The 25,363-nt window shown below is 39.3% G+C and overlaps 1 protein-coding gene across 1 annotated transcript in view; it reads right to left on the bottom strand.

The window, feature by feature from the left end:
* The window catches only part of LOC139812375 (uncharacterized), a 319,731-nt gene that overhangs the window by 283,386 nt on the left and 10,982 nt on the right, over positions 1–25,363 (bottom strand). Inside the window, exon 2 of the mRNA XM_071777146.1 lies at positions 14,984–15,545. Within this exon, the coding sequence (XP_071633247.1) occupies positions 14,984–15,076 (93 nt within the window). The 5' untranslated portion in view covers positions 15,077–15,545. The remainder of the gene's footprint in view (positions 1–14,983; positions 15,546–25,363) is intronic.

Raw genomic sequence — 25,363 nt, 5'->3', positions numbered from 1 at the left:
AACTCATCCTTCGTGTAAGTTGTAAATTATATTATTAGCGACTTAATTGCTCGGTTATCGATGTAACACATTTGATGGCGTGACGCTGCTTAAAGTCATACAAGACGACCTTTCACGCGAATGCGATACGATACTAACTTTAATGCAACGTTTCTTGATTGAAAAGAATGTTTCTCGAAGATATAGGTAATGAATATTAGTGAATTAAAAATCTACATGTTTTCTTCAATTTTCTTGGTATTCTCGTTGTTAATGTTAATAAAAATCTTTCGCACGCAATTTTTATTAACATTATACAAATAGAGAATGCTGTTACAGTATCTTCACAAAAATTATGCTTCGGGACAAACTGCCCGTGAACTTTGTTGCCCCTAGATGCGCAACAATTTTCGCAAATTTTTCTTTTATTCCTGTACCAGTGGCCGAACAACCTCGTCCCATTTGTCCGTTTTGGGCGACAGTGTACGGAAGAAATCTTTCCGGTTTTGACGATAAAACCGGTTTTGCCTTCTTTTTTCGTTTCGCCAGGGAGCCTCCTGGGAAGCTTTTTCATTTTTATTTTTCCACATGCCTTTATATGCGGGCGTATACGATTCGCGCGTTTAATCTTCTCAATATTGACTCTTTATTTGTTAAGAGGGATCGTTCAATTAATCGATACTCAAATCGCGTTTATTATCATTTTGTTCATATTATTACGGACACAATTGGTTAAAAAAAAAGTCAAGGCTTTAAAAATTAAAGCAAAAAAAAATTTGATGATAAATCGTGTATAAACATATGAGTACGAGAATCTTCCTTATTTTCTGTATAATCGTCAGTGTATAATCATTGTAATTTATAGCTCTAAGCATTGCGTGTCAGTTAAGTTGCATGTTTCCTGTAGTTAAGTAAGTCGTATATAGCTAATCCATTACTAAACGAGACTTCGATAATGTTAAAAACTGAAAAAATGCGCAGACAATGTTTTATGTATGCAACGCGTGATTTACTGAATAACTGATTGCATTAATGTTCTCGTGTACGGAAATTTTTTAGATTATGATATCAGCGGCGCTAATTATACAGATCGGCAGGTACTTGGCGAGCGCAACATGTCACGCACAAAAGCGCGCGGTAATTTTCGCAACTGACACGAACACCGACGTTTTTCATTAGCACCGTTGGAGAGTTCAGCGCGAGTTAATTTCCCCTTTAAATAGATCGGCGCTTATGCTCGCAACCCATCATTAGCGTATACGTCGAACGAAAGAGAGAAACGCGAATTAAGAACACAAGGGACGACGAGACATTACGCGCTTCGGAGAAGGAGAGAGAAAGAGAGTCATTATTGTCCCGCACAAAGTAATTTAATGTTTCTCACTGCAGCCATCTTGCGTTTTTCCATTGAATACACGTAACACTTAAACGCTGAAATGAATTCGACGAAAGTTAAAGACGCGAAGCAATATAGGGAAACTGACTGACTGACGGTGAAAATTGCCACAATCCAATTGCCAAGTCGTAAACGCAATATTTTGAAGTCGTATTAGAACCTAGACGCGTCCAAATTGCATGTAACGTAAATGGCACGAATTGCTCGAGTTCTTAAGTCCACCCCGTTCTACCACGATTAGCATTTGCCAACGAAACGTTACACGACCCGCATCGCGGGATTAATAACGTCCTTAACGGTGCGCAATATAATTATCAGACACACGATTGATGTTCTGTTAACATTTAAGTTAACGTTTCTTGATATATACGTCGTCCGCAGGATGGACGTGCAGTGACGAATGACGACGGAGCCGATAAAATCGTTTCTTATACTGTAGCTCGACCGGCCGCTGCGCCGATCGCGGCCGACCGCGTAAATTGACGTCGACACGACGGTTACTTATCGAGATTCCTATAACGGTAACAGAAGCATATGGCGCGTGTTTAAGACGGGATTCTGCATTTTTAAAACGCACACACGATTGATCTGCGCGACCATATATTCGAGCGTCCCGAGGATCGATGGTCCGCGATGCGAAACTTGTGCCGATGGAAGATCAATGGGCTTCTCCACCGGAATATATCAAATTAAATGCTAGAGGTATTCGACCGATGCGATTGCTGCTAAAAAGTATAATACGGCAATAAATTATTTACCATGCTAATCGCTTACTTACGTAACTTCTTGTGCGTTTACATTTTATTAAAGAAGTATAGTTTTAAAAATAAATAATGTCTATAACAATTTGTAAACAGAATCAGAAAATATATTTCTTTCAATTAAAGGAAACTAAGGATCGAAATTCAAATAATGTACAAAATGTTTTATGTCATAGTGAAATAAATTTGCGTAGAAACGCAACGATAATAAGAACGGAGCTATTAAGCGTATAATAAATGCGGGTGCAGCCGTTGAGAAAGCCATCGTATTTGCTATCTCGAATCGTTTTAAATACCGTAGATACCGCGCGAAAGAGGGTACATGTGACAGGCGAGTGAACTAATAAAACGTTGAACTAATAGTTCCAGCATAATCTAAAATGCTCGATCGAGTAAGTATGTATAGCGGAAAGTATACTTTGTACGCGGAGCAACAAACGAGCGTCATGTATCAATGGTTGAATTATTTCAACCATTCAATACAATCGACGAGCCATGCATTTCTGCAAATGTATACTATACTGAAGATTGAAGTTTCCTACATAGTGCATGAAAAGAAATGTGATAGAAAAAATAATTCACAAACTCTCTCTATTTCGAAAATAGATCAGATCTTTTCGGTAAAAAAAAATGTGAGGAAAAGTTCGAATAAATAAAAATAGCGTAAATTTCGCAAAAAAAAAAACATATATAGAGCGTTTTTCTTCACAATTTCTTCACCAAACCGTTATCAGAAACAGCAGGCGAGACATATTGCCGATAAGCTGGCAGAATCGAATGACGCGTGAAACGAAACACGATGTCGAACAGGTTTTACCCGGTGGACACGGAGGCACGTTGGCAATCTGTGAAAATAGATGTAGGCCCGACAGTTCGATTTTACGAGGAAGTGATCCGTAGGCGTGTCGTTTATCGTCAATATTCGTTGGCGATATGGCCACTTATACTGACTCGCCGGCGCGAAAAGTGTTTCTATTAACTCGACGGCATATTGTGACTCACAATCGATACAGCCTCGTGTGGCGGCAACGTCTTCGAGGATTCAAACAACGCAATTTAGACGACTGAATAGGTTTCCCATCTCGATTTTACGCGGTTTCCAATGGACGTTGCTACCTAGGTGTGGTCATTCGTTATGATTCACACTCGATTGCCGTATCAATACTTTGGAATGAGAAGCTATGTCATTTCGTGACTTTAAAATGTTTGAGAGTGCATTTGAATGTACCATGATGTAAGATAATATAGGGTTTTCTTTGAGAATGGAAGATTTCTGGAAATATTATCTAAAGATAAATACATTTTGTAGATATCCTTACGAGTGTATTGAAGATAAAATATCTGTGTTGACCGATTGTTTTTATTTTAAGATACTGATGCGAAATAGTAGCCCAATTTAAACGAAATTAAGAATGCATCGATACAATTATCATTAAGAATCTCCAATATAAAACATATATAATACGCTAGAAATCCGATTAGTACAAGTCGAGGTTTATTCGCAACACCTCTATGATAAAATCAATAACGATCACGGACATTTTGCGGCAATGCGAGATCAGCGGCGGACAATTATAGTGAGTGTAGTAAACAGATCAAGGCGGTTCAGAAACAGCGACAGATAATTTTATCGCAGGACCGCTCGGGTATAGGTTACAATGTGGAAATAGACGTCCGGAGCTCGGCCGAGGAGAGCTCGCGCGGTGCATACGTCCAATTTTACGAGGAAGTGGGACGCATTATTTATCGGCAATATTCGTTGGTAATGTGGGTACTTACGGCCTCTGAAACGGCCACCAGAACATGCGTCCCGAAGTGACTCAGTCCGCGGAGCGGGCGAGTCGTAAAAGGCTCGTGAATATCTTCACTCAAAATTCACACGTAAAGTAACTGAAAACAATGTTGGTCGAACGTCTCTCTCGTTGCTCTTCCACTTTGCGAGCGCGGTGAAACGCGCGGCATAACAATTCGTGTCATAATTATTATTTGTTTTCCACGTTATTCTCCGCTCGGACACGAGTGCTCGATAATAACTCCTGTCTTCACGGTCTTAAACCAGCACGGAATTATGCTAACGAAAAATATTAAAATCCTCTTTGCAACAAATGTAATCTGTTATAATTAAAATTTGTCAAATTTAAAATCAATACAATAATAAAGCAATTTTAGTATATTTAGTCGATAGACTTCAACATTTATTTAAATCTTATATTAGCATAAGTCGTTTGTATTTTATCGTTTAACAATAATAGCCATTATAATCAATAAGCATGTACGTTAATAAATTTTTGAGGTTTTTATATTTACAAATTTCCAAATTAATGAATCGATTTCAACTCTTGATGCATCCTACGTTTTCTTCTCGTATTAGTATCCCAACATTTTGTATTTTTAACAGATTAACATCTGCAGGATTCGGATTTTACAATCTAAAAACTGTAGAAACAAAATTTAATTCAAAAATTTACAAAAATACGACATTTTTTTTATAAACATTAACAAATGTTGAAAAAATCTAATCTGTGTTAGAGAACATCCATCTCGGATTCATAAAGGAATCCGAAAAAAAAAGAAATGCTCAAGATCTAGAACACACTCTACATAATGAATCTGATGCTGTTCTCTGAGACGCGTATAATCCGCCCGATTTTCTCATCTGTGCTGTGCAATAATTTAAAAAAGTGGTTTCGTTCTCCGGGCGCTGTAATAATAATTGCCGAGGCATATTCTCGTAGCCCGAGTGCACGTTGTCCGTGGGTTCTGCACAACGCACGATGCAAATCGACGCCGAAGCAAAACTACTGAAAGATACGTACTACACACAGGTACCCCTTGCATTACCGTGAAAGCGGATCGCTCGACCAGATGATTTAAAAAAATTTGGCACCTCTTTAACACCGGCGAAATTTACATCGGCCTTAAACCTTCCATCTCGATAGTGGGCGCGGCCTTTCGTCGACTTTAGAGCTCGGATGACGTTAACGATTCGTAAATTAAAAGTGCGCCATTTTGTTCCGGCAGCGTGGGCAGAAGGAAAGAAGAAGTTGTTCGCGCGGTTCTGGCCCGCGCCATAAAATTCGGACGAATTCTTTGTCGTTTCGCTCTCTGGTACACTGTTAGCGAATGCGATGCGTTTTACGTGCGGAAGGTTGTTATCGAGGTTGTTATTGAGTTAATCGCGAGTTATTTCCACTCGAGTTTCAGTACCGACGAAACCGATCGTTGACGAGCCACATGCAAATTTAACATTATTCCCCCAGGCATGGGGAAATGGGATAATTATTGTGTCTACGGAAAAGTGAAATTTTTTACTTTGCATGGAATTGGCATATTTCATTTTTTTCAGATTAGAGTAAAATTCTAGATTTATGAGCTTAGCGCGCAATAATTTACGTCCCTACATAATTAATTCCTTTCATTAATTTATAACTTAATTATTTTCGCTGTCATATTATTCAAAAATTAATTATAAAAGTTTGTATTTTCATTTTAATATTCATTACTCAAAGAGAATCGTTAATATATAAATCGTAATCAAGCATGCTACACACTAGTAATTCCTTCATCTTTAAATCGATCATTCTTAAAAAGAGAAATTTTCTCAATTAAATAATTTCAAAATTAGCCATTTTTGCGCGATTTCACTACATGAGAAGTAATGATTTCAGTGAACACGGTCGCTTATTATCCGAGAGAGTCGTAAATCAGAAAGCGCGCGTGTTCACGCCCGTTAAATGAGACCATCGAAAAATCGATCGCGCTTACGCGATATCGATAATCGAGTCTGCCATATGTAGCGTGAGAGTTGGGCCGCACACGAATTCCCCGTCGACGTGTTAAACCACCGAACATATCGGGATGCATCGAACGAACGACGTATCACATATGCCACTAGAAATTAATGTATTATAAATCGTGTACATCGTTGTAGCAAACTTTCTAGTTTAAAACCATCATATTGCGCAAATAATTTATTGATTTATCTGATATGTTAGAAACATGTGAGTAATACACGTGAGTTGAAATGTGAAAAGAAGGAGACTTTTTATTCCGTTCTGAGGAAAGGAAAAGAACCAAATAACTTGCGTTAGAGATATCGCAAAAGGATATAAAAAAAAAACACCGATGTTCAGCGAAAGCAATCTTCGAGTAATCTGAATGAAATTTGTACGCGTTAAAAGCGAATTAAATTGCGTTTAGAATGTAATTTGGAAGTTAGTTTCTCGCGTTTTCCTTTACAATCGTGAAGACGCCGGAAACGCGTTACAATATTCTGCGAAGTTCCGCTACAGTTAACGCAATAGTTCGCGGTCTCTCCGCCTGTGGAATATTTCTGCAGCACATGGAATATTTCTCAGTAATCAATGTTTTATGGCACTTGCGGAAAGAGAGTTGTTCCGCTCGGCTATAGAAAATGCGAATCATCAGTATGCCGACGTCATTGTTGTGAAACTGTTTCCGATCGTTATTGTTATATAGTAACGTTAAAACATAACGTAACACAACTTCATAGTTTTCTTTAAATATACGATTTATTTTTTATACATTTTTTATTACTTCTTATTCAAGCTATAAGTGTAATCATTTTCTTCAAATAGGTGCTCACTAGTCTCTAGCTGTGTTCAGTTTGTCTCGCGAGATATCTGTCACATCGTCTTCCTAATTTTCTCAATATAGTAATTTTACGATAATTAATCGATAAATATTATTAAATCCGTGTATCTAGATCAAAGATTCGTGTAATGAGATTTTTACTTCCATCACTTTATAATTAAAGTCGATAGATCTTATTTGAAAAAGTATCTTTTTAATAATTAGAATCTTAAAGATAAAGATTGTGTTTCCCATATGTAAATCCCACTGTAAATCTATAGTTTACATCGTATACTATATATAAATTTTTAGTACTGGCAGTGAATATGGGAACACTACCTTTATCTTTTAGATTCTAATTATTAAAAAGATACTTTTTCACATAAGATCTATCGACTTAAATTAATCTATCGACTTTAAATATAAAGTAATTTTCACAGGAAGTGAAAATTTCATTACATGAATCTTTGATCTAGATACACGGATTTATAATAATATTTATCGATTAATTATCGTAAAATTACTATATTAAGAAAATTAGGAAGACGATATGACAGATATCTCGGCTGACAAACTGACATGCTCGTATCTTAAGCAAGACGTACGTTAGTTTAATGATTGCGGCATATAATCATTAGCAATCGATAAGAAAGAGAGCGTTGCGGCTCCACCTGCGTAATTGAGCTCGTTTTAACGTCTCGCCGGCCGGCGTAAACACACCATGCATCGGTGCCGAGCAGAGCAGCCCCCCCGGCAACAAATTGTCGACGATAAGATCTCATTACGTCACTTGCGAGAGAACGATTATCAATGCATTGATGATTTTGCGATTTTATTCGTCGTGATACATGCTGAGACTTTATTCGCTAATTACGCGGACTAATCTTTATTAATTACTCTCTTGTACACGAAGCAACTTAGCTGTCGCACACACGATGCAGTCGTGGAATCAGCTTATCGCAATTTGACCCAGATTTTTCTAAAGACGAATAAATTTTTTATTAGACTTTTAAATTAACAAGTTCTATGACGTTGTTTTTTAATACTCTTTTTTTCCATTTCATACAGCTTGATATCTGCGGAAAGAAAATAAAGTTTCGCATACGAGACGAAGGCTCGCATAATTAAAGCCCACGCGGAACACTCGAAAACGCTGAGTATATAAATAAATGTCCTCTACATATTTCGTGATGCTTAACGGCGTGTACGTAACAAAACCAAAAAATACAATCCGCAACGCCTATATAACTTGGACACACTTTCGCGGACGGTGTTTATTTATTTCGGGCACAGTCTTTAAATCCGTTTGAACAATTAACCAACGGCTTATATGCTCGCCGCGTGGGCGTCGCGCTTCGAATGTTACAATCTTACGACGTAATCAATGAGAAAGGCTTTAACGTGTCACGCATTTTTTTCTCTCGCCTGTTACGAAGTATGATAAGAATGCGTAAGTCAACTTTCCGAGGCGAGTGCGATCCGGAATTACATAAATAACATCGTATCACGATGTATTTTCATTATATTTTAATCGATCATATTCGATCATATTTTAGTCGCATCATCGTATTTGCATTGCGTTGAACCATTAGTAATATAAATTAATATTAAAATAAACCATAATGTTTATAACATTTAACTATTTAAAATTGTAAGTATTAATTCCCTTAGAACCACAAAAAATTAATTTGTTCATATACCTACTCAGAACCACATTTTTCAAAACACAGAAAGTATGGCTGATGCCCTTTTTCTTTCAACGGTTTATTCTCGATCTTAAGCCAGCTAAAATTAACCGTGTACTTAATCGAGCGCGATTATAAATTTTCCGTTCTTCCGCCGTTCCACTCCCGGCAGTTTTCCAGCGTAACGAGAATAATTTGTCTGATGAAGTGTGTGGAGCCTTGTTGACTCGCCCGCGGTCGTGCACTAAACATTGTACATTACAGAATTACATGGCCAATAAAAAAAATGATAAAGGATCACCATATATAAACCCGCCACAGTTGAAATCGGAATGGCACCTGCGCTGAGATTTCCGCGATCCCACGTTGAAACATTAACCGGACCCCGAAAAGTCCGCATTAATTTTTAACGAGAAAGATTACCCAATTTAAGTGGTCGTTAACGGACGAGGTTACTTCCAATCGGCAATGTATATATCGTTGAAAAATATCTTATATTTCTTCGATAAACGCATGTGACTGAACACATCACAGGAAACACATTTTCTAGCAAATGTGATATTTCGTACGCGATAGAACTTCTTCAACTTCGCAACGCTTCGAGTTTCCTCATCATATTATCTCGATTTAATTATACTTCTGTAAAATCGTCTCGTGTGACTTAACAGTTTCATAAAACACGCTTCAATTTCCTCGTTTCTTTACCAAGTCAAAATGTTTTCAACATTGAAACTTTTCATTAAAAAAAAAAGAGAGCAACTTAGATTTCACACGGAGCAAAAGCTTTTTTGTCGCTTGAAATCGTATGACAGATTTCTTACCTCGTATAAATTCTATTATTCTCTATCTCTGTAATCCTCGTGAGATACACGAGTTATATCGACACGATCCTTTCGTGTCAAGCATGCATGGTGCTTGAATATATCGCGAGCGCATTCATGCTATGGGATAAATGATATTCGGCATATCGTCCCCGACAACAGACATGCATCACTTTCTCGAAGACTGCAACCGGCACGGATGATGAATCGTGCCACGGAATCGTTTCATTTTTCACCTCCCTCGAAAGAAGCCTTATACCCGGGTATTGCCTTTAATGCGCTTAATGTGAAAAATATGTTCACGGCGCGCCATGTACCTAGGCGCGGCAATATATTCGAGTCGATAAACGCGCGATTTTTCTTATTCCCTGCAGCATAGCCTCTATGAAATATTTCGGTATATTAATGAAACGCGCGTTAATGTGGTAAGATTCCTCTCGAGCCAGTAGAAATTCGTACCAAAATCACGTGTATTTGCAGCACGCCTATTGAACGAGCGTTCTATAAAATCAGTGATATCGAAATTCAATTCATACCAGAATTCAATCGTAGAATATTCACATGCAATTTTAGAATATTCTCCGCCAATTATTCATATAATCTCGATATTTACGATCTCACTGCCGTTCACTCGTTCGCAATCAATCGAATAAGATTTTCCACGTGCGTTATAAATCATGACGAAAATTCTATAAGACTAGAAACCAGAGAGAATATATTGCAAATTTCAACAATTTACGGCCAAAAAACGAAGACAATCTTGTTAAGTAATGTAAAACAATGTACCCTTGTAAAAATTAATTGATTAAATTAGCTATTTTTAAGTAATTGAACGGAAAATAGTAAAAAAAGATGTTTTTAATTATATATCGAGGGGTAAAAACCATAGTGGTGTTGTAAGTCAAATATTTAAAAAAATTTAACTTACACCGCACTGTGGTTTTTACCCCTCCATATATATATAATATAAATTTCTTTTAATTTGTAACTGGACTAACTAAACTAACTGTGACTAAATTTCAATCTCCACCATTGTGATACATATCATAATTGTTACAGCATCGTCTCGACATCTCGACAGCTCTCACTATAATATGTAAACGACGTGTCTCGTATCGAGTTTCGATAGCGGCGTTTCCAGACGTCGCCATGGCACGTGTATTATGCACCGCGACGTTATTAATGCGTCTCGCGAACACAAGCGCGCGATGCACCGCGTGTCTATTAAATTGGACCGGATGCTAAATATGCTGATTCCACGCTGCAGGTGGCGACGATGGCGAGAGATGACCGCCACGGTGATGGTAGGTCATTCAGAGGGGAGGAAGGCCGACGACCGATTTTCAACCGGGACAACCGAATTGCACGCGTGTCTTGGAAGAACGGGTTCCCGGGAGGGCTGCCTCTTGTCGATTCGTCGCTCTCGCGAGGAAGGAAAAAGAAAGCCGGGAAGAAAAGGGATCCACATCCCAAGAATCAAAACGCGTGTATTTATCACCGCCGTTAATAACGCTGTGCCGCACAGCCGGAACATCGGAAGTTATGATTTCATGAGAAATTTTTGAACTCTCGTGCTCTCTCTCTTCCTCTTTAAAAATTAATTATTTAATGTAAAAAAAGTTTGAAATTATGTTGTCTAATTTTGCAATAAAGCTGTATTCGTCTCTAAACTTCTATCTCTTTGAGACATAATAAATAAATTCGATCGTACAATGAGAGATTTCTAATCTGAGTTTGTAAGTCAAGGTACGATAAGAAATTATTCACTATCTGATAGTGATAATATCTGCGATAATATCTGTATAGAAAGTACAGATTTTATATTCGCACAAAATAAATTAAAGTTTAATAAGTTATTAAAATACAGAGTACTTTTTGTGAAAGAACACGAAACCACACAATATATATTATACATTTTCGAGATAACCAACAATTTTCACGAAATAACGTGGATTCGCGCGGCCGATATAATAAAACAGGTTCCTCGGAGATGCTTTTTTTCGTGCCTGGCGTGTCGAGAACCCGATCGCCGATTCGTCGCACTCTTGAAAAGAACGGAGTTGCCACTCGCGCATATTTATCACCGTCGTTAATAACGCACGAAAAAATACCTTATCGCCTACCGCAACGAATTTTTCGATGGTTGCCCGTTCGATGATTCGATGAGAATTAACTTTGTTGCACAGGGCATAAAAGCAATCACGAGTAAAATCACTTTACGACCTGCCCAAATCGGGTGTAATATTTTAAGAAAGGTACTTTTATAAAGTGTCGACAGGAAAACGATAAATTTCTCTATTGCTTCGAATGATTAATTACTTTACATAGTTAATTAGATAAAAAAAAATTGTTAATCGAGAGGAGCAAGGAACATAATCGACACATTTAATATTTCTACATAAATGATATTCCTAAAATAATTGGCACAAAGTAGAAATATAAGCAAGAACGTGTTTTATTCGACGAAAATCGAAACAAGACTCGCAAAATCCGTGACTCCCGGTATATGTATATCGGTTTATCGAGTTTTTCCGACGATAATGTTAATTCCTAGTTTCTAGCACTTCGCAGTTCCGAAACTAAACAGCTGATACACCTAAATGCACCGAGCTGATCGTAAATTGATACCCACTGGCAAGCTGATGCTGCGAACCTTACAATGTTTCCTAAGTATCGACACACCTCGCAATTACGAACGTAAACTACTAAGCAAGGAAACGCGAATGAAATGCAAAAGGCACGAAATTGCAGCTTCGTAACAGTAAACATCACCACTTCGCGCAATCTAGGATCATTAAATCGAAAGAACTTGTCAAGTGCGAACCTCGCAGTTATTTCGATTATTCCGTTAAAATGTATATTTATTTCAATTTTATTTTTATCAATTTTAACTCGTTAAAATATGGTTGCAAGGAAAAATTTATAGAAGATACAATGATATCATCTCTATTTCAAGATATATCTTCCATTTTTTTTTGTCTATCCTTTTCTTACTTATTGTGTTTTTATTCTTATTATATATATTAAAATTTGTATATTTTATTTAATTTTTTATAGAGAGATTTGTTCATATTTTATACAAGTTTATGGAAATAATAATGTTCATATATATAATACCCTGTTTTCGATGGGAGAATATCTCATATTAACGAAAAAATATATTAAATTTTTCTAGAACGTAATCATTTACAAAGGTAAATCAGATCTTTTCTTCCCGCTTCGTTCGCACTGTGCGAAGGAAGAGAAGAAAAAGAGTGCGCAGGAAAAAGAGGCGGAAGAGGAGGAGGAAGAAGAGGAAGACGAGGGTGAACGCACTCGCCACACCCTGCCTTAAAGATTGTAAACGATTATTAATGCTCCACTGCGGCTGACCCGTAACCTGGCGGTGGGTCTTCTCTCGCAACGTCTCTCCTCGTCCTTCTCGCCCCAATCCTGTCCCTTTCCCGTGAACCCTCCTTCTTTCTCCCTCGAAATAATCTCGACTGAAATACCCAGGCAAGATCGCGCACGCGGATCGCCTCTCGACGGAATCGATCCTTATCCGGCTTTTTTTCTTAATTAGCCCACCAGGGCTCTCTCTCACTGTAAGGGATAAATAACATCGGGGTTACGTCCGGTCACGTTAACTAATTTGCGTAACACGCCGCAGACTCTCGCATCGAAATCTTCGCGCTAGCAAATCATCCGGCTGTTGCGAGCGGAGATGAATTATCTGGATGGAGAATGAAGGCGAGGTGCAGTGAAATATAAGAGTGAGGTATAAGCAGCAAAAAAATAAACGGGCAATTTTAATACAAGAAGGAAATAAGCGTCAGTTTAAACATATTTTTGGTACTTACAGCGTTTTACACTTTCAGTCTATATTTCATTGCGTTTGCGTCGTAAGATTACGCGGGAATTCTTTAAATAAAATAAATTGCCGAAAAAGATTCCTAATTGGAATGCAAATTGTTATGTATATCTCATTTCACGAGGCAAAATCTTCCAAATACTTGGAGACGAATGCGGAAATGCGATGGCGCGTTCGCGCCAGCTCGATGTAAACACGATAACGAAAACATAAAGATAACGCGGTGTCGCGCACGATGTGAATTACATTCCGCAAAATCTCGCGACCTTTGTACACGCGCTAATAAAATTTCTCGATCTGAGTCCGAGTTCGCATGATATCCGTTCATTAAAAGAGCCGTTCGAGTGGCTCGAGGGAAACGCGAACGTTACGATAATTAAATAAAACGGAAATAAACGAGCCGCGAAAAGCAGGCGGTAGTGAACGACGACACTGAGGCTCTTTCCGCGCGAAAATATTTGCGCGTCAACGCGATTTCTGGCTTTCCGAGTCGCGTCGTTTCAAAACGTCCGGAGAGCCTCGGCTCGAAGCGTTAAGTTCGACGTCTCGACGATTCGCCGCGTTCAGGCGCAATATGACGAGTATAAAGATAATGAGGCGGCGCACGGCGACTAAGAGAAGTCGACGAGCAATTATGCAAATCGCGCGTGACACGTGCTACGCGCGACGACGGCGGTGCTCATTATCGAATGGTCTTACGATGAAATACAGCGCGGGAAGAAACGTACGGAATCGACCGTACAGAGGCACTGACCCAATGAGTGTGCGTTGCGGTGCTTAAAATAGAGGGGCCCCGAGGCAGTCCGGGGGAATATAAAACCGGTGCGAGAGAGACAACGGGAAGAGGCGGACGAAGGGTAACGTCGGTAGTCCTGTTACGTACGTATTTACGGTTCGATCTCACCGCTCACCGATATCGCGACGGTGCGTATAATTTTAATATCCAACCGTTTCTCGTCGCGTCGCCGGAGATGCGACACGATACGATGCGCGCGTAAAGATAACGAGACGGCGCGCGGAGGCGGACCGGCGCGGCGCGAGAATTATGCAAATCGCGCTCGGCGCGCATCGTGTATTTGCAAGCGCGTCGTCGATACTCGATAAAGGCGGGATTTAAAATGCGCGCGAGTATACGCGCTCATTTGTCGCGATGAAACCGCGCGATCGATTCTGGGTGGCGTCCGTACAAAATGGAACATTACGAACGCGTAAAGTAGGCATTCAATGAGGGCAGAAATAAACTCTGTGGCTCGAGGCACGAATTCACGGTAGTTTCATGGGCTCGCATATTCGTTCCGCTTGATTGGCAAGTCCGTTCGCATGTGAATGTCAAACGATTATCGACCGTGCTACCGTGCGGAGAAATCATCAAAAAGAGATAATTGAATTTATAATTGCAATTTCCCTACTACATTTTTTCTAAAAATTACTTTCCGAGAATTTTTTTTCCGACAAAAAATTTCAATATTATTCAATATTACATAATAAAAAAATATTGAATTTTGTAAAAAGTAATATAAATAGATATAATTGTACAACCAATTCCAAATCGATATATATCATACAAAAAGTTCAATGTTACAACTTATGATGATAATTCGCAAAAGAAATACAGAAATTCGCGAAAAACTTGACAACTTGGTTAACAGAAAACGCGATAGCTCGTTCACGAAGTTGTCCCTCCAACGTGAGAGCTTAATTGCGAAGGGAGAGACGCAGCCAATTGATTCCACGTGGCATTGACCGGACGGAGACGGACGCGGCTCCGACCGATTCAGTATTCGGAATGGAAAGAAGCCGGGCGGGGGGAGAGGACCACGCGGCGCAAAGCAGGGAAGAGGATTACAACGAAAAAAGAACGTTAAGGCAAAAGGCTAGAAATAGATGCCGTGACTCACCATGAAAACCATGAACCTTGATTGCACGTTGGCGCTCCCGATGTAAGTCAGCGTTTCCAGCCACCGTGATGATCGCCGGGGTGGTGTCCGCATCCACTTCTGCGTCGCAGACTGTCCTTCGTCGCACTCCACAGTCGCGCGAAAAACAGTCCAATATCACTTCACGATTAACGCGATCACGCACACTGGAGATTTCCCCTTTTTTCTCTCTCTCTCTCTTTTACCTGCCTCTGTCGAATTCGACGACGACGCGGACAGAGGAACAGCGCGTTAGAAATTATTGTCGTTGATAGAAGTGCGATAAAGCGTGCGTGTTTACCCGCGAAACGCGATCCTTATTGCTTACGTGAGCGTACGGGAAAAAATGCGCGTTCGCATTTCCAATTCGTTATACAGTCGCGATTAACCGGCGTGACCTCTCTTCGCCGGTACAATATTATTGACTACTAATTGATCTATCTAAGTAACTTATTAATTGGCTATCGGTGACGGCGAATATATTGGTCTACCGGCATTCGATTGGTATACTGGCATGAATACTGGCCCGTTCGGCTCCGGTCACCTGCAACATACAAATGCGTCGTCGTCCGCATTAGAAATTGCCGCTTGACGAAACTGGAAAACGTAACTATACGCGTCGCGGAAATCATAATTCTGGTCGCCTTTGTAGCGGAACGACGCAGATTTAGGACGAGAACCCGCGGAGACCCGAAATAGAGATTACTCTCGTTCCGAATCGGCATCGAATTTCACAAACGTCGCTGCTTCTAATTGTACGCATTTGACGTTCCGAAGAATATCTACTTTACAGGAACAAACTCGATATATGAATACAGTGATTTCTACTTTAACTGTATTGGTTTCAACAGTTAGCAAGAAATTGATACTCGCATTTAAAAATTGATCAAATATAATCATGATAATTTCTAATATCGTTACTAATGTAACTAATGATTATATGCTATTGGAGTACATTTGAAAATTCACTTGTTATTATCTCTTATAATATGCAATCTGTACGAATTTCGTCTCGTTGAAACTTAACTATAAGAGTATAAAAGATAACGATACGATTATTTTCAGAATTCGTAAGCTACGCTTCGTGCAACTGAACAAAAGACCTCTCTAAGAGAAAGTGCTCAAATCAGCGCGCTGCTTTACCAAGGCGGAAGTGTCGACCTCCATTATTTTGTTTCGAGGATCTAGTATGAGTGATCGTGTCACCGGGAAAAACGTAGCGGATCGGATAATAGAGTGGGCAAATGCAACGGCATCATTTTGTGGGGCGCGGTCGAGTGTACTAGGCCAGACCCGTGACGCACCCGGTCTTTATTTAAATCATTCGATCCGTCACGGTATAATCGATTAGCGCTAATAGCCGAGGAAATAGAGTACACCGTAGCTCTCGAAGATACTCGCACCATTCCCATCACGATCATCTCCCGATTGATCGATCGATCAACAAATGATTATAACAGCATCTAGATCTCGAGATGTCTTGGTAAATAGAAACAAAAGCCTGAAGGGGTAATTCTGAAGAAATGTTACATTCATTTTCCTCTAAAAATTTTAAAGGAAAGTCTGTAATAATAATAGTATTTAAACTTTTGATATTTTACTATTTTAAAATTTACCTACTTTCAAAAATTTAATTTCCATTATAAATTAGTTATTTCTAACTTAATTTAGAAGTAAAACTTGTTGCACCACTGAAATTTGATTTATTAAAACGTTTGTTTTCGATATCTGTTACTTAACAATTTGAGCTATCATTAACATTTAAGAAATAATAAAATATAGCAAAATTCTCCAAATTACGTATTATAATTTCCCTATATTTTTCTTTGAACCAACATATTACTTCGTAAATATTAATAGAAATTCGAAACTGATTTCTTAAAATATCTTCAATGGTAAACAGGAAATGATTACTATTGTGTTTACCAAATGTTTTTCCAAAGTTAAAAAATAATTATAGCTCGGATAATAAATATGCATACGTGTTGCAAACGACGCAAATAAAGAGCACGTTGCTATATTTGTATCTTTGTTAGCATGCTTTCGCAGCGAATTCGTCTCATCAACAAGGTATATAGCGATTGCGACCAATAAAATATACTTCGTACCGTGACAAGTCGTCACGAAGTTTTATTGAAACTTTATAGTATATATGGTTCCAGCTATACTTTAAACTTTGAACATAATTATCGAACGAGACAGTTCTATGACCACTCGACCTCAAACTATACATCGGTACAACGAACCGTAAAGGCAACGCACTTTAATTAAGTAAAATGAAAACTAAAAACGAAACGTGTATTGTCAAAGTAACCTAAATCATAGGGGCATAACATTTTTAATCTCGTTTATAAATTTATAAACACGATTATATATAAAAATCTATTATCAATCTGCAAATATATGTGTATATTAAAATATATTTAAAATGATTGTTTTGTAGAATATAGCTAATAAGAAATTGTATCAAATTACGAATCGAATTGCGGGAGAATAGTTTTTCCTCATATTCTCGGACGTATGATCGACATTAATAGGAGGATACAGCACGCGCAAATGGCCGGTGTATTTACGGTTTTTCGTCTTATTGGCCGCCGCGCGTTTGCACGTAGCACATCCGATGGACGTCGGGTTCGGAGCAGCGCGGCTATTGATCTACGGATCGATCGATCTATCGCTGTCAGACCGTTTCATCGCGGGACGGAGTCCTCGACGACCGACGACGTACCAATAAAGCTCGCCAGAGGCGTCTACGGCGATTGCCTTATCGATCGTGATCCTAAATCATCGGCGATCCGATCGGTGATCGTTTAAAGATCCCACGAACTTGCAAGCTGTCCCTTTATGCGAGCTGATTTACGCTTGAATAAGCGATCTTCGAGGAAACGTAAGAGAATCCGTATCGAATAAAACACGCTATACAAACGTATATGTTATTTCTTTATTGAGATGTAGACTGGACTGAAATTTACAATAATGTCATATTTTGCAAAAGTCTGTGGTCTCGTCTGTGGTATATCTTGCAATTAAATACGATTTTATTCCTCTTCGTAAAATATTTTCCACATAAAGCGATAATATCTCTACATGTTCTCAAAGTTTACTAACCGAATTTTGAATCGCCTTATATAATGCGATTTCCACTGACAATGAGAGAGCGGTATGATGCTTGGATGATAATTGAAAGATTACGAAACGTCGCGCTTAATAAATATACGCGCTCGACTGCCTAGTTTAAACGAGAATATCTCTATACGTATATAGAATATGTCTATTAGATATGTATATCTGTTCTATACAAATATCAGTCGGAATAAATATCGTGCGGTTACATAAACGATATCGTGGCGGAAATTTGGAAGTTTCATAGAAGAACATAATCTCTTACTTATTACGATCTCATAATCATAATTCCAATATGTAATTCCTTTCGCATAAATTGCGGCAACAGAAAAGCGCGAAGAATGTCTAGTAGAAACAGATATAATCGATATAGAATAGAAATATGTACAAGTAACAAGCGATATATTAGATATGACTGAAAGTATATCGACATTCCGTCAAAATGAAACATTTCCGATCCAACTTGTAGGTAAAGATCCAACGAAGGAGACAGGACGACGTGGCTCCTATACACGTTCGCATCGTTTTGCAAGCTCGCCGTCGATCCTCTACACCTACGTGCAGAGTCGCCCCGGTGCCGCGCCGCACGTTTCTATAGGTTTATGAATGGAGCAGCACGCGTAAGCGACGACTAGAATACTGTGTGTAAGAGGCGGCAGCGGCGGCGAAAGTAACCTGCTCTAGCTTGTACCTGCTCGAAGGCACACCATGGCGCGTACGCGCGCACGTGCACGCACGCACACGTATACCTGACACACCGTACATACGCATACGGACGGGCAGTCAAGCTGGCAGGTCGGCAGCTCAGAGCAGGCAGGTAAAGAACCGCCCTGGATAATTGCACCGAGTGGCAAACCGCACGGCGCGACGGACGGACGGACGGACGCGTGTCGCTGCGGGCGCGAAATGCGGCGCGGCGCCGACGCTGCTGGGCGCCACGAAGGGCGGCTTCGACGTTTTCTCCGGCGACATCGAGACGAGAATTTGAAAGGGAAAGACATTTATTGTATCGTGTGGGAAGAGTTTCCCCCTGCGATATACGATGGAAATATAAAATACGGAATATACGGAAAGGCTGAAGTCAAAGAAAACATACTTAAAGAGTGAGAACGTTCGAGCGAAATAAAATATGCGAAAGATAAAATTACAATAGTGAGAAAATCAGAAATAGTTCAGTTTTACTTTTTCTTTTAAATAAGGTTTAAAATAATGAAAATTAAGATAAATATATGCTAGATCCGGCTAGATCTTATTAGCAATTTAGTTTAATAAATGGAATCAACTTGCGCTTTCTCGGAAAATAAATAATTTCGTCTATATAATTGAGTTATTAGCTAAATAACTAATTAAGTAATATTAATTAAATGTTAGATAGTTTAAATAACACTAGAGAGAGAAGTATTCAATTATTCTTATATATATTGGACGTGAGTACCTAATAGCGTAATAATAAAGGTTTAACATAACATGGTGTTCATTAAAATGCAGATGGTATCGTATCTGAACCATTAGTTATCATCGCCAGTCGTCGCACTTTATTATCGTCATTTGTCACGATCAGTAGAAAGTTGTGAGGTGTAAAAATAATCAGACATCGGCATATCCAGCGAGAATCAGATAAGCGACTTTCCCGCGCGACTACCTACCTAGATTAAACTATAAAACTGGATGAGCTCATTCGAGTTAAATGAGATGGCCGCATATGCCAAGGTGCAACGGTAATCAGGTTGAACTTGAAACTTTCATGCAAGTCCGCGATAATAACCATCCTCACAAAGCAACAGACAATATTTCACACGGGTTTAATCTGAAGTTAAATTAAGTAAAAGTATCAAGTTTCTCGATCGTCGTCCATTTTAAAATAATTGACCGGATTGTGCATTAAACAATATTCTAGATAAATTCTTCAAACAAAGAGCTAAAACTTACTATTCTAAAACAATTTATCGAGCTGCACATTTCTGCTATCAATTGTAATATTAAATTTTACGATAAAGTGAGGAATTTCATATATGCCCCTAGAAAAAATTCTTGGAACATTTTTTCTGCGCGCAATAATTTATACTCCATATTATGCTCCGTTATACATATACGCGATATCCTCTCACACGATGCAATTATCACGGCAACAGAGAATTTTGTTACGGAATGCTAACCAGAAATAGAGAGAGTGAGAGACATAGATGCATTTCCTTGTGTGTCGCTCGATGCACCGCTGTCACGTCGCCCAGTTATCTGCATGTGGACCGAAGACCGGTTATACGACCGGCGCAAATAATTGCATTATACGGCGCGGCGGCGCGTTAGATAATGATCGGCGCGTATCGGGTCGGATCCCGCGTGAACTCGGACGGGTTTACCATTGCCGAGGCATTACCTTATCTAGCCTTCTGGCCGGTCGCCTTGAAAATCACCGCAGTTGGCAGCATAGATTCCTACACCAAATGCCAGGCATAAACTCGCGCATACTTGTGCGCGTGATGCGATAATACGTCTTGCGAAATATCGCCGATTATCTCATTCAATTTGTAAACTCTTGAAATTTCTCCAACTCTATTCTTGCCCGAACGGATGTCGATAAAGTTAATAAACGAAGCATAAAGTTGTGCATCGGAAGATATTCAACGTTATACAACTCGGTTTTTATTTTTTCTCAGAACCAATTTCTCCGAAGCAACTTCTCGCTATATATTCTGTACAAAAGTAGATAATGCACTCGCAGTGAAAAAGTTGGCGCAGCGTCTTTTATTCTTTCGCGGTGACGCGTCATATTTAATTACGTCGTTTCTCGAAAGCGATGCGAAATAAATTTTTCATCAATTATCGTAGTCAATCCATTATGGACAACCGCGAGATCATAATTTGCGAGAAATTCTTAATCTCCTCAACGAAGATAAGATTGGCGAAACGTCGGAATTATAAAGTCCACGATTGCTAAATCAAAGTCACTTAAAATTAGAAGCGAAACCCGGAGAGTCGAGTGAATAATGAAGCTCGAGGAGGTAAGAGCTTTGCGAGTTCATTGCACCATCGATCACTGCCGCTTTTTCTTCGGCGTTCATTTCTTCGCGGGTAAAGTCCGATCGCTCATTTTGTTCGCCGATCCTCTAATCCGATTGATCGATCTCCGATCCGCGATGGCGCTATTAGTTTCTTCGGTTCGTGACGATGGATCCATCAACACCGCAAATACCATTAGCGCATACCGCGGCTTTTTGCAATTAACCTTACCTATGATTGCGAAACCGCCAGCTATCTCGCTAACCTATCGGACCCCGTCTCGATTAATTAATCTAATCACCCTCTATAAGCTAACCCAACTTTCATCTCATCACTGCGTCTAGAAAGCGGCGGAACCGATCGCGATTGCCAATTATTTTGGCAATCATAATTAGCATAATCTTGCTTAATTTTTCATAAAGCCAATTATTTTCTCCCCGAAAAGAATGCCGTCTCCCATCTTTTTCCAATAAATTAAAGAATACAATTGATTTTATTACCTTGCAGTTAATTCAACTTTTACTTTGACAAACAATTCAAAATATATCACAATGTGCCTCCGTAGTAAAATCTTGTTCATTAATATTGATTAACATGCTCATTCAAAAACCATGTAGCTTAGAGGCTACTCGCTGAGAGATATAATCGTTAGACAGTGTCACAATAATAGTGAAAAATCAACAGAGGCAACGACTGGCTATTTCGAATTTTCTCTCGGATTACCTCATGAATTGTGAAATTCTAGTTATGCGTGAGACACTGTGATAACACCGGAACGAGCGCAAATATTACACCGACGCGCGACGTACGCCTAAGCATTTAATAAAGTCCTCCTTCTCGCGGGAGGCATTGACATTAATTTGAAACTCGTCTGGCCAAGATCTTATCGGTCTATTTCGAAAGCGAATCGTGTCCGTGCATATGGACGAACGCGGGCGTATGCATATGTCGACATGCATATGCATATAAGCGTTTATATAAACGATCAAATGATGTCGCCATCTTACTTGCGCTCCAGATCTAAATTATCAAAAATATAATATCAAAGATACTATAATTTAAAATTGACAAATTGAGATTTTAATGATATCGTGTTATTTAATGCACCGTTAAATCGTCGACATTTTGCAGACACACGCGATCGTAACGAGCTACGAACAAATATCGACGACAAAAGGATTAAAGACAAAAAATATTTTAAGACTGAGAGGAAGTAACGTTGTCTAGCGGAGCACATTCTCGTTACCGAAATGCGTGTTTTCTAGGAACACGAGCCGAGTGCGATCTCTGAAATGCGTGTCACATAACGACACGCGCTAATACGGGCGTATTAAGCGCGGCGCACCGCACCGCACGTGCATATATGCACGTCGTTGGTGCAGAAGAAACTCTTGTTCTAGGTTGCGTTAATGTAGACCGCGACGGGTGTACGTGTACCTCATACCTGGACTCCGCGATATCAGATTTTATCGTCCCACGTGAAAGAATGAAAATTAACGAGCCGATTTAGGTCCCGGATTGCGACACGTCGCGCTGAGAAAACGTCCGCGAATGCGAACGCGAACACGAACACGCTTTGCTCTCTCGAGACACGTGCTGCGTGCGCCGTGCGTATACCTCGCGCGTTTGTATTTGTCCCGCAACATGACAGTTAGAGATCGCGATCAGATAAAAAAAAAAATGATGTATCTGCGTATCTGCGATTTCGCAGTATCCTAATTCTGATTCAAAAAAATTAAGGTAATTTTATATTTTGCGAATAAGAAACTATCTTCGTGCAATCGTAGCTTTTGCAGACTGATTGATCAATATTATTCACCATTACAGAATATTTTCATATTTTTGTTCGCTTTCGATAAGGTAAGAATTGAAGTTATTCATGTATCCATTATGCGTGTTAAAATTTAAATCCAGCTGAATCCATGAAACAGGTTACCTATTGGCAAAAAGTCGAGCGACACCTGCTTCAGTCAATTCTCAAATAACATGTTATACTATTTTAGTTGCCTCAGAAAATATACCTTTCCCTAAGTAAGAGTCTTCGTCAAACATTTCCGAGACAAATCAAGCCTAATCTCTATCGAGTGAATTAGATCAAAAGAAAGCTTCTTGATTTCTCATGGAAAAAAATGCAGATTCTCGACAGTCTTCTGTTAAGTATAAAGAAACGGCTCACTAGATCTAATCCAGAAGTTTTTTTGTGGCAAACGGCATCACTTATTACGACGGCAGATGAATTCGCGCGACTGCGACGGACGCAACATTCATAACGTTTTTATCGGGTTTTCGATCATCGACTGCTACCTGCTGCCACTGCGGTCGCTGGCGGCAAACGCCAGCGAGTGTTCGTTTAATTTTATCGCCCAGCCATTGACGTTTTTACTGCGCCGCACCGTCGCACAGGATCTACGGGCTAGACTCTCGGACTAGGCGAATTCCTGCGGCAACTCCCGATCCCCGGGATCCTTGTAGAGCTTGCAAAATTGTACATTGACACCCTTGTGCGCTTAGATAATGAAACGCGGGATAACGAGATTCCGCACCTCATAAATCGAGCCTTTTATCGACCGTTACACGGCGAGACACAACTTTCGATAATCAACGGGAATCTGTTAAATCAGACGTGGCCGTTACGCAAAAGTCAACAGTCACGCTCGTGACGTTTGTTGCGATTCCATTAATCCTTCTTAAGTGGTCGTTTTTTTGTCCCGTAAGAAAAAGTATTCGTAGAACTGAGAAATATTGTCAAAAGATTTTTTTTACAAGAAAAAGAAAAAAAAGATGTTAAAACTTAAGAAGTCAATAGCTCGTTCTGTGAAACGTTCAGAAAAATTATCTGAAGCTAAAATTCGAGAGATGCAGTTCTGAAAAGAATCTATAGTTTCTTCCTGAATATCGTAAATCTCTTTAGAATCTCCGAAGAGCGCCTCGCAAACGAGACGAGTAAACGCCACAACTATCTGCGTAAACTATCTGATAATATTACCAAATGACGATGCGTGTTTCTCTATCTAAATAATCTCCATGCCTGGAGAAGGAACAATATCTTTATAACGATTTTAACGTTTCCAACTCGTTCGCTAAAATTTAATACGATTTCCACTCGAGCGCGGTTGTTACGATTGTAGGCAGCGAAGTAAGTACATTGCATGCTTTGCGATCTCGTTCAAGATCGACCACGTAATTCTAGGGGATAATTCTAGATTCCTTATTTAAGAACAGGATAATAACGAGTGAGATATACGGCGCTTTACACGAATACGTCTTCCATATAGCGTTACGATTAGATATCGTTTCCCGACGCCACGAACGATGAATGCATTTCCATTTATTGTTACGTGCTGTGTCATAAGTATTGTGCATAAGTTTGCGAATACAGCAGATTAGAAGAAAAATAAAGATGTAACTTTCTAAATCTTAATCCTCGAGAATACACTACTATTCTATTCGAATTTTTGAAAAAGAATAGATATCTCGTATTCTTTTTCAAAAATTCGAAAGTAGATATTGAACAAGCTTTACATGTGTAATTTATTTAAAAAATCATGCATATATTTACAGATTTATTTTTAAGTGCATGATACATTATTAAATTCTAAACTTTTTTGAAATATTCTTCGAATTCGTGTTACATAATATACACATCTAATTAGAAATATTATCATCACGTATGTCATTCTCGTTTTTAATAATAAAGCAAAAAATATGTAATATTCGTCTTTTAATTTTTTTCTTATTTTTATTTTATTAACGTTAAAAATCGATTCTCAAAATCAAAATATATTAAAAAAACAAACTTTTGAAGTAATCCGAAAAAAGTGCTTACACTCGAGGATTAATTTGCTCGCATTCAGGAACTTATAGACGGTAGTAGTGTATCACGGCGATCATTCCCGCGCTCTCGAATACGCTACCGTTCGCCCCGGGATCGCGCGCCGGCTTATCGCGCCGTCTAATCCTCTCCTTCGAAAGCCCGGCGCGGCGAGAGAGAGGAAGAGAGAGAGAAAGACGATAATGAAAAGAGCGGCGGTGTAAGCCCACGGTGTGTTGCCTGCCTAGAACGGCAATCGTAACACTACACACATATTAGATGTAACACACGCGAACCTCTCGCGTCTTTTACTGCCCGCACTAAAACTAACATTCGCATACATTCGTTGCACCGCGCGCGGTAATGAGAGACACAGTCGGAGCTATTACGCGATGACGTGTAAATAGCGGGCGGTGTACAACGCCCGC

This window comes from Temnothorax longispinosus, chromosome 4 (assembly GCF_030848805.1).
Source record: "Temnothorax longispinosus isolate EJ_2023e chromosome 4, Tlon_JGU_v1, whole genome shotgun sequence".
In the NCBI taxonomy this organism is placed as follows: Eukaryota; Metazoa; Arthropoda; class Insecta; order Hymenoptera; family Formicidae; genus Temnothorax; species Temnothorax longispinosus.
The sequence above is the reverse complement of the archived record's forward strand: the minus strand, read 5'-3'. Positions and strand labels throughout refer to the sequence as shown.